Genomic DNA, 17,340 nt, shown 5'->3' with positions numbered 1-17,340 from the left:
CCCTCCAGACCAAAGCTCTTGGTCCCACCCACCTTGGCATCCAGCTTCTTGGCTTCCTGAGCCAGCTGCTTCTCCCGCATTACTTCCTCTTGTTTCTTGCGAGCTTCATTCTCTTGTTCTGCTTCCTAGAGAGAACCAAGAGAGGGGGAGTGAGGCTCTCACAGGCTGGGAAAGGAGGGGCTGACACGAAAAGTGGGTGGCAGTAAGACCAGCTAACCCCAGGTGGCCACCCTCCGGAGGGGTACTTCCTGCTCCAAACAATGAAAGGAAGGGGCTGGGCCCCCACCCTGCCCACCAGTTCACAGCTGAGGCCTGTCACCAGCTTCCATGGTTCCTTTCCTAGGCCTCAGGAATTGGAAAGACTCAGACTTGAAGCCCAGGTTCTCTCTCAACTAATTTCAGCCAAACTCCTCTAGAAACTTCTCTTCAGCTTACCTTGTAAGAACGAATGAATCGGACAAATACTGGGAAAAACACAGAAGGAGGTGTGGTCTTGGGACTCTCGCCAAAGTAGCGCACAACTGCATTGTAGGCCTCCTGGGTAAGGAAGGGGCAGACAGAAGGGCCATTCTGGTGGGTAGAAGCTCAGCTCACACATGGGCAGAAGGCCCACCAAAAAAAAAAAAAAAAATAGGCCAAAGGGAGAAAACCAACTACCCAAGCCCCTGTGAACCAGAGAGAATATGGGTGTTCCCAAGAGTCATAACTCCAGACATGGATGTCTGCTGCTATCCTTAAAGTCCTTTGTGACTCCCACCTCATGTTCTCTAACAGCTGGCTAGCTGCCTGATGGAACTGCAGTTGGATGCTGACATGAAGTGGCCTTAGTATCTCGGCTCTAGTCCAGTGGTTCTCAACCTTCCTAACACTATAACTCTTTAATACAGTTCCTCATGTTGTGATGACTACTTCGTAACTGTAATTTTGCTACTCTTAGGAAACATAATGTAAATATCTGACATGCGACCCCTGTGAAACAGTTGTTCGACCCCCCCAAAGGGGTCACGACCCACAGGTTGAAACTGTTGTCCTAGATGTTTGTTGCCTACTCCAATTCCTTGCTCACCTCAGCAGTCTTCGCATCACGCTGGAGCTTGTCCAACCTGCCTTCATTGGTGCTGAGGAAGTTTCGAAGGACGCTGTTGTCATGAATGCTGCATTCCCGCCGAATCAGCTCCATGCCCCGGCCCAGCTCTTTCACATCTAGCAGCACGTTCTCCAGGGACACTATTTACCAAGATGTCTGGCTGAGGCTTGCTCAGGACTACAGCAAATTTATCCTCTCCCATGGCATACACTTCCAGTGACACACATGTAGAGAAGTCCATGTCAAGCAGACTAAGCTCTCTCAGCAGTGGGAAAGAACGGAGGGCCAGAGTTCATAAGCCCAAAGGACAAGGTAGCAAAGGAAGGCAAACCACTGAGACTCCAAGCTGGAGCTGCCTTGGGCCTGCTGTAGTTTTTCATGGGTTTCTGTTCTGAAACAGCAGTACTGTATGTATTTAGGGGGCTTTATAATTATAGTTTTCTAACCATATCACATAAATGGTAGAGAAATGCAATCTCTGGGTCAGCCTAAGGAAGCCTGATCCCACTTGAGCTCAGAGGAAGGCTCCCTCTGGAGTGGCCCCTGCTCACCGGCTTTAGCGGAAAGCTTTGAAGTAGTAAGATAACAAAAGCCAGAAATGAGCCCAGGTGTTCCTCTTGCTCAGCTTCCTGACACTGCCCCAGGCTGGAGCCCTCACCTGCTGCAGCCTTCTCCACGAAGTGCAGCTCATGCCAGAAGGTAGCCAGGTCTGGGTATTTCTCCTTCACTGTCAAGGCGATGAAGTGCAGCAGCGTCATTTTCCGTTCAGTGGACTTTGTGTCCAGCAGCTGGAAGGCAGTGGTGGCAACAGAGAGCTAAGCACCCTAGCTCTAACACTGGTGTTCCAGGCTTCCTGCACATGCTGCTCCCGCCATCTTACCAGATCCAGGCTCTGGAGCTTAAAGCCGTACACAGCACCTCGCTTGCTGCTGTTCATGTAGTTCCCCATTGCAAGTATGATCTGTTCATAAGATGCACGGAAGGCGGGTCATGAGAAGCTCCAAGGACTTCCTCCTTTGTATAGTAGCACTAGAACCCACCCAGGACCCCTGGGAACCACCAGCACCCCAGTCACTCCCTTTCCCAACCTCCAGCATCTGCTTCAGTTTCTGTGAGGACTTGACAGAGGCAGAGGCTGCAATGATGGCATTCAATTGCTGGAAGACAAGATGAACAGAGTCACCAGATCGGGAGAAGAATAAAGTCAAGGGGTAGGGCCAGAAGGACGGACAGCAGACATGACTAGTGATAGCAGTGGAAAGTGATTAGGGAAGAGGCTGTACCGGTGTGAGCATCTGCAGGTTGTCCTGAAAGTTGCCCAGAAAGGCCATGCCAGCCATTCGCTGGGTCAGCCGTTCCACCTTGCTAAAGAGTAACATGAAGCGGTCCTCAGCGGCCAGCTCCTCCAGGGGCTGCCGTTCACGCTCATATTGCCGCAACAGCTTCACCTCAGCCTCTGTGGGCAGGAAGCGCATCAGGCATTCCACGAAGTCTACAGGTAATGTCTGTAAGTCAAACCTGTAGGAAGAAAACCACTTCAGGTCTGACATCTGTCCACATGTTCCCTCGGCCTTAGAAGGACTGGGGAACAATACACAGGACATAGCCAGACGTAAAGACATTGCTTCATCTATCATAATGTTAACAATACTAGGGGATAATCTGTGTCTGTTGTTCGTTTTCAGACAGGATCTTGTTATGTAGTCTAGGGTTGTCTCAAACTTGTGAGCTTCCTCCCTCTGCTACAAAAAAGCAAAGATTACAGATACATAGACTATGCCTGACCCTCATGCTCCTGTTGTTAAAGTCCTTTAGTGTCTTCCCCTCTGCATCTATGGTAAAGTTTAACCAACCTGAATATGACCTGCAAGACCTCTGCCCACTTACTACCCTGCCTGGCCTCCACACTAAAGGCAGATTTCATTTTCAGTACTCAGTATCATATTGCTTCCACCAGGTCCTGACCTGGACCAACTTGTGTAATTCCTCCAGTCTTAGTTAAGAACCCTCCTGGGAACGCTTTCCCTCGGTGTCAGTGGCTTCCTGTCTGCTCTGCTAACGTATCCCTGTCTACACCATTCCTACCACACTTCTTCGTTCTGGGCTGAATGGGTAGTTCTCTCACTGTCTGACACCAAGCATGGAGTCAGTATGCTCTGTTCAGGTCAGTGGATGGCTGAGATGTGTGAACAAGTCCTGTCAGGAACCCTGGAATCTAGGAGAACCCACTGCTGTGGGATAACTGGGGTAACAGCTGTCTGGGAACCAGGGCCAAGTTAGGGATCCTCACGTGTGGATGGCCCTGCAGATCTCCTCAGCTGAGCGCCCAGCCTTGCGAAGGGTGATAGCCAGGTTCTTGGCACGATTGGCTTCCAAAAGGGTCACCTTGCTGGCAGCCTTTTGTGCAGTCTTATTCTTGGAGCAGATGAGGTCAAGGGCAGGACCCTGGGCTTTTGTCTTAAATAACTCTTCAAACTTGTCCAGGTCTAAGTCCTGGCAGAAGTAAAGACGATGTTGAAGGCTCGAACTATGACAATACCCACTGCCGCGTGCCCTGCAAGGACCCAGTCACTGTCCCTAAAGCTGATACAGTATCAGTTCTGCTCTGCCTAAAAGCTTTTCCAAGACCAGAAGATCTGGCTGTAAGGGCATCTTGGTCCTCAGACCCCAACCCCACCCTTTTGGACCCCAGAACCCTGTCACCTCCAAGATCTTCTCATCATCAAGTTCACTGAAGACAGTGCCATTGATCTGATTGGGTTTCAGTGCTGTCCAGTTGAAGACTGGCAGCCGGAACTTTGTCTTGATAGGTTTCTTGATGCGAATGGCTAGTTTTGGAAGGGGGACAGGTATAAGGCAAGGGCCAAGGAAAAACTCCATCAGCGTTGCCCAGAGCCCTGAGGATACTCACCTGACAGGCCCACTGTTAACACAACAGAAGGAGCAGCACCAGGGAGAGGTGGGGCAGGGGGACACTTGTCTGGGGAAGAAAAAAGTGCCAGTGACCCAAAGATCCTAAATTCTTTCCAGGCTGCTCAAACTCTGCCTGCCTGACCTGTCCTTAGAGACCCAGAGAGGAATGCTATGGAAAGTCCGGTCAGGCTAATCCCAGAAGTCTCCTGAAGGAGGACAGTGACTAGCATCACTGATGGAGTGTCTTCTGCCACAGTTTAGCCCTCTGCTACCTTCAGAGTAATTAAGAGTAGCACTCAGAGAACCTGCTCCCAACATTCCTTCATCTGCTTCCCCAAATTCTGGTCCTCCCTTAGCCTTCTCATCCTGACTTATCCTCCTAGCCATTAAATGATGCTACTGAGACTAGAGTCTTGGTCTCACAAAAACCTGCCCCTCTCAGCTTGGAAGTCCCAGTTACCTGGTAGTGGAGGAGGAGGTGGGGGCAAAGGTGGAGCTGGTGGAGGGGGCAAAGGAAGGGCCTCCTCAGCAGGTGGGGCTGAAGCCAGCAGGTCCAGGTCAGAGGGTGTCATGCCCTCACTCAACTCTGTAGGGCCTATCCTGGTTAGGGCCTCGCTACCACCCACGGAATCCAGGCCCCGGGCACTTGGCTCCAGGTGGCACCGGCGTTGGAAAGCCTCCTCCTTTTCTTTAATGAGCCTCCGGAGAGTATGCACCTGGTGGTTCGTGTTCTCATATGTCTCCTAGCAGGCAGACAGCAACATTGAAGGAAGAATGGGCTGAGGGTACAACAATCACTTCCACAGAGTCAGAATTCCTACCCAATAGACCCTCTAGGAGCTAGGGTCATCATCCCAGGGAGGGGGCTCACAACAGAAGAGATCTGGTCAGAGAACACAAAGCAGAAGTAGGAAGAGTCAGCTAGCTTCCACCGGTATTCTGGTAGATTCTCTCTGCTCAAGTCTGTTCTTACTGCAGAGGACCCTCAAGGCTCAAGGAAAAGGAGGCCCCACATTTGAAAGTCTCATTGGTCCCCTGCCAGATGGGCATAGCGGCTCTCTCCACAGATCTTAACTCTTCATTATTAGTTTTATTTCTCTGGCTGTGGATAATTGCTCAGATGGAAAGCTCATAGATAAGCCTTGTCTTGGTGAGCTCTGTATTCCCCCTAGCTCCTTATATAGTACTTAGCAGAGAGGAGCAGATACACACTGAGCTGAGCTCAGTACAACACAATCATTCTTCTGCAAGAAAAAGGAGTTTGTACATTGCTTTATAACTAAGTTATTAAGTTAGGCGCAAGAACACAAGAGACTGAACCAAGAGAAACCCTGCCCTGCAGGACACCTGTCTAATAAGTAGACCTGGGCTACTTTGATGATGCTCAGTAGTCAGAGCTAAGGAGATGTGGAGAAAGAGGGGGAGAGGAGTGGGGGGAGGGGGAGAAGGGTGAGAGGAGGGGGAGGGAAATGGGAGGCTGGGAGGAGGCGGAAACTTTTTTTTTTTCCTTTTCTCAATAAAAAAAAAATTTAAAAATTAAAAAAAAAAAAGCCAGCAAGTGGGCAGGATGGCTGCTCCCATTCTCTTCTGTGTCTGGCCAACCCTAGCCTCAACTTCTCTCTCCAGATAGAAAAGGGGAAATCACCAGTTACCCCTTGCCTGAGTGTCTTGAGGATAAATCAGTTTCTATCCTGGACATGATTTGGTGAGAAGGGGAACCCAGGTCAGCTGCAGTCTCCCCACTTCTCCCTCCCCTACTGGCACCTTGATGCTCTCCAGCTCCTTTTCCCGCTGTAGTAGCTGCTTCTCCAGCTCTGCCACTCGCATCATATTCTCATTCTCCAGGTCCAGCAGCTTCTCTGTGAGCTACAAAATGGAGAAGCAATGTTCAAAGCTGTGTTCAAGCCTGAACACTCAGTATAAATTTGAAGCCATACCAGGACCTGAAAAGCAATGCCCAAAAGGCAATTTATTCAAGTGGCTTCCCTACATCACTCTCAGGAACCAGAAGTCCTGATACTATGAAAAGCAACAAGTAGAAGGCAAATGGTAGCAGTGTGTCTTTAGTTGAAGACCATCTTATACCCAGCCATGGATGTCAGCACATTCTAGTGAGTACTGTCCAGTGCCCTGGGCCAGAGCTGGGTCTAGAGACTCAGTGGTTCTATCTGAAGGCAGGCAGGTCAGCTCAGGATTCCAGGAACCTAGTAGTGCCCATCCTCCCAGCCTTCCACAGTGACTGCCTGGTAGGTGAGGATACCTACGTGGGACACGTGCTCTTCCAGTTCTTCCACCTTTTCCAGGGCTACGTTCTTGGTTTCAGCATCCTCTAACAACCCCCCTACGTCAAACACATTGTCCAGGTATGCCTGAATCTGCACCTGCAGCTTCTCGCTCTCTGTGTGCCTTGACTTCTAGGGAAATACAGAGTAGCATGGAGTCAGTGTAGGCCCGAGAAAGCATCGTTGCTTCATAACTACCTCTGAGAGCATGTAACCAGGGTCTTCCAGCTGTTCCCGATGCCTGGCTGGCCCTGATAGAGCTGCTTCATTGGGAAGACAAACATTGGCAAAACAGCTTCTGTTCCAGGTCAAAGGAGACAGGCCTTTTGTGCTGTGCCTAAGCTGATTCTCTACCCTTAAGAGACCCTTTCCAAGACCCTAGCCAGTTTACCTGCAGGAATTCCTCCAGCCCCAACTTGGTAAACTCTTATTGCAGGTGGACCCGGAAATTCATGTCCTCTACTGAGTGCACCACAATGTTGATGAACTGCATGCAGGCCACCTGGGGGGAGAAGCCAACTCTCAAAACACACTGTTAGTGTGACTTGATTTAAGTAGCAGAAAGCCTCAATGGCAAGGCATGCACTTGTCCCAGGCCCGGGTCCTCACCATGAAGTCAATGTTGCTGTCTTCATTCCGGAAATACTCCATTAGCTTCTCAAACCGATGCAGTTCTTTACACACCTGAATGTACAAACATTCTCAGGGGAAGGATCTGCACCATGCAGAACCTAAACCCCCAACCCCTGGTTCCCAGGAACATGATGGCAAAGGCACAGTTCAGACCAAGTTTAGCCACAACTCAGTGGGGCATGGCAGTCTGCACCTAACTTCCTAGCTAGCCTTCAGGAGGCTGAAGCAGGACTGCCATACGTTTGAAGTCAGCTCGGGCTGTAAAGTAAAAATCTGTCTTCAAAAAACAAAATATAACCAAACAAACAAAAGATACCCAAATAAATATATAAGTAAACATCATAAAATAATAGTAAATTAACCATAACCCTATCTTGGGACTGTACCATTTGGATACCAGAAGAAAACCCAGGACCTGTAATCTGGTCCTGGGTCTCTGACCCTCCACCACACTGAGGGAATCCAGTACAGCCTAGGATTGTTGAGGCTAAATGCAATCTCAATGCTGGGATATTACAAAAGGAAGAAAAGGAGAAAGAAAGGAGTCTAGCCATGGCTACAGCAAGAGGTTGGGCCCCAGGGGGACGAGGAGGAGTCGGTATGCAGCAAAGCCCTCTGCTGAAAAGGGTCCAGGGGCTCTTTGAGTTTCTGAACTTCAGGGAGGAAGAGCTGTTTCCTGAACTAAACAATGGATGTGAGGGAAGAGGCCCAGAGAGGAGGAAGGGGTGGGACCACAGCTGTGGCTGGATGTTGAGGAATCAATCCCATGTTCAAGCAAATTGGGGTTTCAGAGGTAGACCTCAGGAAGGGAAAATTCCACACACAAGTTCTCTCTTCCTTCACTAGCCTTCTTCCCTGAGAATATACTTGCTTTGGATTCCACCTGGGGGCTCACTGCAGCAGAACTACTTGGGGAGTCTTATAAAGTGAAGACAATACCCAGGCTCTGCTCCAGTGGGTCAGGATAGAGCCTGTACCTAAAATAAGAAAAAGAAACTGTGTGTTTTGCCTACATAAATGTATATGCATATGTGTATACGGTGACTTTGCAGGCCAGAAGGGGGCACCAGATCCTCTGGAACTGGAACTAATGACAGTTGTGAGTCACTGGAAACTGAGTCAGCAAAGGCTCTGAACTATTGAGCAATTTCTCTAGCCCAAGTCTGCATTTTCAACGCACTCCTTTGGTAATTCTGACAATATCAGGTTAGGACACTTCAGTCTGTCCCAGAGTGTCATTAACTGGCCAACTGCGCGGTGTCGTAGAACAAGATCTAAAAAAACTCTGGTTTTGTTTTAGCTTGAAGCAGGCTGCTCAGTCAAGCAGTTATTTTAAAACCACTAGAGATCCCAGTAATTGGAACCCCCATATTTTTATCTGATACACATACACATGCGTGCACGCACGCGCGCGCACACACACACACACACACACACACACACACGCACACGTTGTGTGTGGAGCATGCAGGAGACTAACCTCTTTGAAATTGTCAAAGGCAGCAAGAATGATTTCATGACCTCCTCGCACCAAACACACAGCTGCCAGCAGCTCCAAGACCAGAGCTTTGGTCCTAAGAGATGAAAGAAGATTAACATCCTAGGTCTCATCCAAGTCACCACAATTCATATCCTTAGACACTTCTCCAGCAGAAGAGACCCTGACTAACAGACCCCAAAGCAGGCAGGGCTTGTTAAAGACAAGTCAGGATCATCAGATACCTGGGCATAATGAGGAAGGAAGGAACACACCTTGGATTCTTGTTGTTGAGGCTAAGTGCAATCTCATTGACAGCGTGGGGGTGGGACATGACCAAGTTGAAGCCATACTGCAAAGGAAAGGATAGGAGGGGCCCTCGATGGTGGGAAAGGGAAAGCCAGCAGGTCTCCCACTAGCAAACCTGTCTTTCACAAGCTGGTGCTTTGCTCTCTTGGTTTAACATATGAAGCAGAAGAAAGAGTACATCCATGAGGAGCATCACCTCTTACCTGATAGTTCATGATGGCTCTTAGACAAAGGATACAGACGTGGACATCATCCTTCTGGCTCACCAGGCGGGAGTTCTTCAGGGCCCTGCGGCCAGGGAGAGTACTGTACCTGAGGGATAGTGCCAAGTAATCAGGTAAGGGACAAGACTGCTTGCTGGTGAAGGTTCTAGGACACCAAGCTGCCCCTTCGAAGCAGAAGAAATGGGGGTGATGGAAGAGGACCTTGTACCAACTGCCAGGACAGCAGGAGGCAGGGGAGTTAGCTTCTAAATTCACCTCCTTAGTAAAGGCCTTTGTTAGCCCAGGACCCTAGCTTTATACTCTTGTCAAAATCATGCTAACCCCAGAGACCCTCTGAAATACAAAAATGTTTTGAGAGCTTTGTAGTCCTTGGGATGGATCACAAAGCAGGCACCTGAGATTTCTCTCCTCTCACTTTTAGTTAGCACAACTTTGGCACGTTCAGTGGGGCAGGTGCGTTGTTGCTCTCGTCTCATTCGTAAGCCCCGCAAAGGCAGAGCAGACCTACATAGGCCTTACCAAGGCTGGGGGTTATGCCTGCTTTGTATCATCCCTCCCCTGCCTTAACGTTTTGTAAGAAGAGGAAACATGAACGGAATCTGTTCCTGCAAGACCAGAATGATGAGCAGTGTGCAAGACACAAAACCCAAGGAGAGAAGCAGGGCAGTGGAAGAAGAAAGGCTAAAGGGAAAGCCATGAGGTGCAAGGTCAGCCTCTAAACTAAAAGGCTCTGAGGAGGGATCCGGTTCACCAACAGGACTGCTCTCGAGCACACAGACAAGTGAAAGCACAACTTAGAAAGACCTGAAGGGAAAGGATGGAGCAGCAGGCAGCCAGGGCTGGTTTCCAAGTCACTGATGGGAAGAGTGAGTGTTCACGAAGGCAGGAGCCGAATCAGCCAGCAAAGCCCAAGCCCTGCCCAAAGTCAGGAAGGAATGGCTAAAAGAGAGTGAGGACTGGAGAAAGGGGAAAGCTGGAACGTCAGATGGGGTGGCACAGCTGAGGACCATGTACTTACCCAGGACAGACTGCTGGGCAGAGTCAGGGAGACAGAGAGGACAGATCAGAGACAGGCGAGCAGGCAGAGGGCAAGAGAGCTGAGCCTGGAAGCAAGAGTGAAGGAGGAGCGTGAGCACTCACCGGGTTACCAAGACCTGGATCAGGGCTGGGGTGGGATGCAGGTGGGCAGAGTAAGCGCACACATACCGGAGCACGGACTGGCGCGCAGAGCGAGCGAGGCTGTTGGTGAAGGGGGCCGACAGGGCGCTGGGCGGCTGCAGGTCCTCGATTGACCTGCTCCAGGACCGGAGCTTGTCAAATGCACCATCATCGCCACTCTCCAGACCCTCAAAGTCAAACCTGGAGCATGAAAGGACACACATGCGCACACACAGGCACATACACAAGAGAAATTCTGTGCCAAGCCCCCAGCAAGTTCACCCTCCACTCTTTAGGCCTCTATGGCAACACAAAGCAAGGGCAGCAAGAAGAGAAAACAGAATTAGGCATCAGAGACCTAATCCTGGTTGGAGTACCAATGTAAGGCAGGGCAGAAAAGGTTCAGACAGTTCTGGGAGCGGGAGATCAGAAGGTTTCTCCTTGGCCTAGGACAGTGGGGTCTGACTGGCTTCCTGTGCCCCTAGACTAAAATGGGACATCTCAAATCACCATGGCTCTACTTAAAAAAAGAATCTATACCAAGGGCTGGAGAGATGGATCAGTGGTTAAGAGCACTGGTTGCTCTTCCAGAGGACCCAGGTTCAATTTTCAGCACCCACATGGCAGTTCATTGCTGTCTAGAACTCTAGTTCCAGACTTGACACTCTCACACAGACATACATACAGGCAAAACGCCAATGCACATTAAATAAAAATCAATTCAAAAAATTTTAAAAAATCTATACCAAAGAAGAGTATAGGGGAATGGGCCAGCTGCAGATCTTACTCACTGACCAGTGGCAGTGGCTTAAAGATTCAGAGCACTCTAAAGTTAGCCTAGGTCATCAAGATGGGGTTCCTGAAAAGTCAAAGTTGGCTCTTTAAGCTTAGGGAGTACACCTGTCCCATCCTAGCACTGGACTAGCTTCATTTGGCTTTTCTGTGCTGAGGAGTAGCCAAAGGCCTCTTGCTAGGCTGGTGTGCTAACAGGAGGCCCCAGCAGCTATACTCCAGGCCTAGTAGCCCTCTTAATGGGCTGTTTCTCTATGACTGACTACATGGGGCTTCTGTTTTCCATCTTAGCTTCAGATTCCCTAGAAGAAAGAAAACCATAGGCTGAGACTGACAGGGCGTGCTAGCTGCTGGAGACATCGGTGTTGTCTGGGCACTTCCTGTAGCATGTCTCTTACCATAAGTAGTGTGCTCAGGGCAAAGAGGATAGCTCAAATTACACACCACCCAGGGCCTTCCCTCACATTTTTTCACCAGAGTACACACCCTGTGAGCAGTTCCGCCTGTCCTTCTTCCCCTGTGCCCCTGCAGCCACTAAAACTGGGGCGTATCTCCCAAAGGCTTTTTCCCACAGGACATCTTGCCCCACATGAATGCCCAGTGTCAAAGGCTGGGGCTTTCTAAAACAAGGAAGGATCACAGGCGCTGGAAGTTCCTGACAACAGGAGGTAGTTACAGGGCAGTCCGCACCTATCACCCGTGGTCCTCCCGGGCACAGGATGCACCATCTAGAAATGCACACCTCTCCAACAGTTCGGCCACACCCCTTCCCTCGCAAGGCTTCCTAAAACATTCTCTCTCCGCCTCTGGACTCTTTCCTTTCAGAGGCACTGCCCTCAACACCAAAACATTAAACATCTGGTGTATTCTTGGTTTAGAGCAACTGGAATTTGTTTTCTTTTTCAAGACAGATAGGCATATTTGGGGAAACAATCTACATCTTTTTACTATAAATGTTCTGAACTAAAAATTCACTTAAGCAGTTTTTTCCATTTCTTTCTATAAAAAAAAGATTATTTAAAGGGACAGGAGGACCATGAGGTATGAGTTCTGCAGAGATTTGCATGGAGAGTAGCCTACTCTAGGTTTAAAGAGGATGACTTGGGAATGGTGACAGAAGCTGCACCTGGGAGAGGCTTTAGTGTGTGCCCTAAAGGAAATGCCCTGGACAGAGAAGAGCCATAAGGGCAGGGACAACACAAAGGCAAAGGTCTAGGCAAGGTTCAAGGTTCAAGCCTGGGGCTTCTCCAGACTAGGAACATTCAATGCTAGGGTACCATGGGAAGTTGAGAGCAAAGCTGGGACCTGCTTTTCCCAGGCTGACTGTCTAGGACGTAAGACTACACATGTTGGTAACTTCATTTGCCATCACGGTCAGCCTTCTTTCTATATGTCTGGAAATTACAGGCAGGTCCATCATCCGGGTAATAAATCAACAATAAGCAGCCACCACAGAAGAGGAGGCCTATCATGTTCCAAATGCTAAGTGGGAGACACACGTCTCATCTACTCCTTCCAGTGAGGATGACAAAGCTGCTTAAGGTTCCACAGATAGTGCACAACCCAACTCTTTCTGAATCAAAGCCCTCAGTCACTGTGCCTCGCCACGCCAGTGTTCCTGCCTCCCTGTGAAAGGATGTTTGGATAATGCTCCCAAATGCTTCATCTGTTTGCTCAGGTCAAAGGTCATGCTCACTGTACTTCTTCAACAACAGACCTGTAGTAAACCTTTCACATCTCAGGGCTTAAGCTGCCTCATGGAATATTCAATTTTGAATGGATTAGTCCTACCAAGGCATTTCCCTGAGGAGCCAGGATATTTCCTTAGGTAGCCTGTACTTTGGAACTTGGATCATTTGGGTTCTGATTCCAAGCTCCCTTTCCATACTTTCTCTTCATGCTCCACCAAACATGCCTTTTATTCCAGCTAACCGACCAATCCTTGCTGGTTCTTGATAGTTCCTTGTCTTGCCTGCTCACCTCAACATAACACTTGGACTACTTCCTCCTGTCTTGGGTTGCCCATTCCCATCTTCTCTGCTGGAATCTCATCCTTTCCTCTCCTCCACCCCCATCTCCTCCCATGCGGGAGACTGAACCCTCAGCCTCAGCACCATGGCAGGCAACACTCTGATGCTCTGTATCCCCACCCCTCAGGTGCTTCTTCTAAACAGACTGGAACTGTGTGCTTCTCAGTGGGTCCCCAACCTTAGCCCTTGTGGTACTCACATGACAGAACATTGGGCAAATGACAGGTAATCCACCAGCACATCCAGGCCTTTGTTTTCCTCATTGAGAAATTCCCTCACCCACCTGCAGATACAGGAGACAAGTGGATGGAGTCTGTAAACTGGTTTGGTTTGGTAGAGGGCTCTGACCCAGCCTAGCGACAAATATGTGTCCACTCTTGTATCCTACTGGAACCTAGTGTCAGGCTGAGAAAATCCTGAAAACCAAAATCTATGACATCCATTTGTGACTTTGTCACGAGTCTGGGCCTCCCACAGCCAGGGAACCAGGGATAGGGAAAGCATTTCCAACACCACTTGCTTTATCACAGATGAGCTTCAGCCAACAAGATTCCAGCCAGTCTCTCCTAGTGGGCCAAGGCTAGAGCCCAATTATTTCCTGTATCCCCTTGACCTGACACAATGCTAGACATGAAGTCCTTTCCCACTGTGTGCCGAAAGAATCGGGGAGGCATCCAGAGCATTTACCACTCACAGAGCTGTGTCTGAGAAAGCTAGCAAGTCCCTAATGCCATAAATCTCAGTCAGAGCTCCCTACTGGGCCAAAGGGCTCTTTACTGAGTTCAGTCTTGAGAAGCAATGAGCAAAGATGGTTGTGTGATTTCTGTGTTCAATTGGAGTCTGGCAGAACCGACAAAGGCTGGGAACAGTTAGGAACTCAAACTCCAGCATGTCATGACTCCCACAGTCACATGAGAATGTGGGAAGGCAGGCAGGTGGGCAGACAGAAAGACTGTGCTATCTCTGGACTATAAGTGAAGAGTCAATGCCCGCAGAGTTGGTGAGGGCTACTGTCCACTGCACACAGACATAAGCCCCTCAGGACAAACCCCCTCTTCTCCTGAGTGCTCTATTCACTCTGGAAAGCAGCTGTGTCCATCTGCCCTGCAGGGCTTTTACCCCACAGTTGGACATCAGTTCCATGCTGGGCAGCCACACCCGGAGTTGAGAGAGGCTGGAGCTGGAGCACCAGGCTTGGTTGATTTGGCAGCAAGCACCAGCTGAAGCTGACACGGGAGCTGCCTGAAGTTAGTTTCCTCTCTGGGGGCCGACAGGCCTCCCTTTTCCTGTCTGTCTGCTCTCCAGCTCCCCACCCCCTTCTCATTTCCTGTCTGAGTCTATGCTGCTATTTTAGGGATACTGACACTTTGAAGGAGAGGTTAAAGGGCGCTTTGACAAGGCAGGAAAACCAACACGAACCAGAAGAGCTAGAGGGCTCTAGAATCCTACTTTGGGGTAGTGTCATTCGACAGCATGAACCCCAACCACTGCCTGTGGACTCTCTCCTGCAGAACCCCCCAGGACCCCTCACTAGCCTGACAAACTCCCTGAAGAAAGGATTCTTTCTTCCTAGAACTACCCAAGAAACCTCAGACTGGACTACGAGGGCTTCTACAATGTCACAACTAAGCTCTTGCCAGAGGCTGGTTCTAGACTTCCAATGTGAGAACCAACTGCTAAGAAGCCCCAGGCCTGGGAACTATGCTAATCATGGGGGATGGTTACTTTGTGGTCCTTTCCTAAGGAGCACAGACTCCCACCCTCACAGACAACGTAACGGTCTGAGAGAGAGGCCCTGTGGAGTGGAGTGGAGTGGAGTGGAGTGGAGTGGAGTGGAGTGGAGTGGAGTGGAGTGGAGTGGAGTGGTGCAGGTGCCAGATGGTCCTCAGGACTGCCAGTATCACTTTTAACCACGCGCACATAGCCTAACTGAGGAACTTATCTAGTTTTCCTTCTGTACAGTTTTTGGGAGGGCTTGGCTACATCTTTCTCAGTGCTTTCCATGTCTGGGTCACAGATGACTGGCTACCACAGCACAGCTCCCAAAGCCAGGAACTGTCCCTTTCCTGCCCTCGCCTGTGCCGCTTCCCTTCTGACTGCTGTTGCAGCTGGTCACATACAGACATCCTCTCCCCCTTAAGAGCTCCAGGCAGGTCTGGCCTGGAGATAGACAAGTAGGCTGCTGCCTTGACAGAGAGGAAAAGCTAATGATGTCATTTGGCTCTTTCCACCTTACTCTCAGGAAGCTCAGGGACTTAGGCTGGCACCTGCCCAGAAGCCCACTTCCCCCTTTGCTGACCACTCATTGAGGTCCCACGACTCTCTCCTTTCTGCACAGGCACACACCTTCTGCCTTGCTCTGTTCACCTTTCTCACTCTCACGGAACAGCTTCACAGGACTGAGGCACTGTCCTCTCCTGAACCTCACTGCATCAACCTTTAGCTCCCTTGGCACCACTTGGCTCCTCACTGGGTCTGAAAGACTCCCACAGATCTCAATGTATTGGCAGCACACGGATCTGTGAATACAGGAGACAGCCAATGCCTGATCTCCAGTATCTCACATCTTTCTTCAGTGTTTCAGGAAGCCTCTTCTGCTTGTGTACTATGGTTGTTGTTGTTGTTGTTGCTCTAACAAACAGGTAAATAATCTGTGCACCAAAAAGTCTAACTAGTCACCAGTTAGAAACTAGGTTTCATCTATTCAATAGAACATATTCTCATATTCCAAGTTTTGCTGGGCCTCTCTTGGCCCAGGACCAGACCACAGGCAGACTCTAGTCTCAGCTGCTATGGGAATGTCTTCTAGTCAAAGCCACAGGACCCCAAGAGAGGCCCCAGGCTTGCCAGAAGTGACTGGTCAGCAGTAGGCAGAGCTGAAGGGTAGAGACCCCAGAAAGGGCACATCTAGAGCTCTGTAGAGCTGAGAATTACTCAAGGGAAAACCTACTTCATGGCAGGAAGGATAAACCAACAAAGGCACCAAAATCTGTGTGGTGGACTATGTGTGGTGCCAGGGAGAGAGGCTGGGGTGGTCAGGCCTGACTTACCCAATGTGATTGGTGCGAAGTGAGATCTCCAGCTCCCGTAGGACCTTGGTTGACTCCTGCACTCTCCTCCTGAACTTCTGTGAACATGGAATCTTTTGTCACTTGATAGACATTCCCTGTCAAACATTTTTCTTTAAGATTTTATTTGTTTATATTTTTGTCTGAGTGTTTGCCTGCATGTATGTCTATGTACCATACACACGCAAGGCCTACAGAGGCTAGAAGAGGATATTGGATTCCCTGGAGATGGAGTTACAGAAGTTGTAAGCTACCATGTGGTGCTGGGATCTGAACCTGTGTCCTCTGGAAAAACAGCAAGTTCTCTTAACTGCTGAGTCTCTAACCTCCCTTCCTCCACCAACCTTATCTGTCTGTCTGTCTGTTGTTTGTTTGGGGAAAGGGTGTGCAGCATCTTGCTATGTAGCTATCTAATTTTATATTACAAATAAAAGAGGCAGAAAAGAAAACATAGAAAGTACAATGTGGGGGCTGGAGAGATGGCTCAGCGGTTAAGAGCATTGCCTGCTCTTCCAAAGGACCTGAGTTCAATTCCCAGAAACCACATGGTTGCTCACAACCATCTGTAAGGGGGTCTTGTGTCCTCTTCTGGCCTTCAGGCATACATGCAGAAAGAATACTGTATACATAATAAACAAACAAACAAAAAAGAAAGTACAATGTGCAATCACAGACGTTTCCTCCAGTACTGGATAGTCACTTAGGCCTCACAGCTCAGATATCTAACTCCCATTATTCAAAAATACTTAGTCCCACATCAAAAGGTTTGTGCCCAAACTCCACCGAAGGGCAGTAAGATAGGCCTTTCCGTCTCATACTTCACCTTCCGTGTTACATTGGGGTCCAAAAAGCTCTGGAGTTTCTGGATATAGGTATGGGGAGGATTCTTCACCTGGAATCGTTCCTGTGAGAAAAAGACGCATATATATATATATATACACACACACATATATATGTATATATATATGCCTCATACCTGATCACACAGACTGCCACCACACACACACACACAGAAACACAAAATCCATGGAGGTTGCAAGGAAGGAGAATGCCTACAGTGCTCAGTTTGAGGGAACTCAGCCTCCAGTTGTCTCCTGTCGCTTAGCATCATCCAACCCTTAGACTCCCTTCCCTGACCGATCCCTAGGCACATCCCACCTGTTGCTGTGGTCTCCTCCTCCAGTCAATGCTCCTAGCACCTAAAATGCTTTTCTATGTTAGAAACTATTTTGAGTCTACTGCTTGCTAAGATGCAGAGAACAGAGCTGGGACTAGTACTTAAAGGGAATATGTAAATGGCTAACTGGCAGACAGTTATGAAAGCCACAGGGAGGGGGGCTTTGTCCCAAAGAATCTAGTTTTTGTAG

The 17,340-nt window shown here is 49.3% G+C and overlaps 1 protein-coding gene across 1 annotated transcript in view; it reads right to left on the bottom strand.

Moving 5' to 3' along the window:
• Fmnl3 (formin like 3) overlaps nt 1-17,340 on the bottom strand; it is a 57,421-nt gene that overhangs the window by 2,414 nt on the left and 37,667 nt on the right. Inside the window, 22 exon segments of the mRNA XM_050132417.1 lie at nt 33-125; nt 436-537; nt 1,067-1,227; nt 1,746-1,875; nt 1,968-2,048; nt 2,176-2,244; nt 2,371-2,605; nt 3,378-3,580; nt 3,791-3,915; nt 3,999-4,067; nt 4,461-4,743; nt 5,765-5,866; nt 6,265-6,414; nt 6,674-6,784; nt 6,892-6,966; nt 8,396-8,489; nt 8,668-8,744; nt 8,905-9,013; nt 10,132-10,284; nt 13,105-13,188; nt 15,956-16,032; nt 16,797-16,877. Coding sequence (XP_049988374.1) covers nt 33-125; nt 436-537; nt 1,067-1,227; nt 1,746-1,875; nt 1,968-2,048; nt 2,176-2,244; nt 2,371-2,605; nt 3,378-3,580; nt 3,791-3,915; nt 3,999-4,067; nt 4,461-4,743; nt 5,765-5,866; nt 6,265-6,414; nt 6,674-6,784; nt 6,892-6,966; nt 8,396-8,489; nt 8,668-8,744; nt 8,905-9,013; nt 10,132-10,284; nt 13,105-13,188; nt 15,956-16,032; nt 16,797-16,877 — 2,664 coding nt within the window.

Source organism: Alexandromys fortis, unplaced genomic scaffold (assembly GCF_014885135.2).
Source record: "Alexandromys fortis isolate MF-2015 unplaced genomic scaffold, M_Fortis_MF-2015_v1.1 scaffold_423, whole genome shotgun sequence".
NCBI lineage: Eukaryota > Metazoa > Chordata > Mammalia > Rodentia > Cricetidae > Alexandromys > Alexandromys fortis.
The sequence above is the reverse complement of the archived record's forward strand: the minus strand, read 5'-3'. Positions and strand labels throughout refer to the sequence as shown.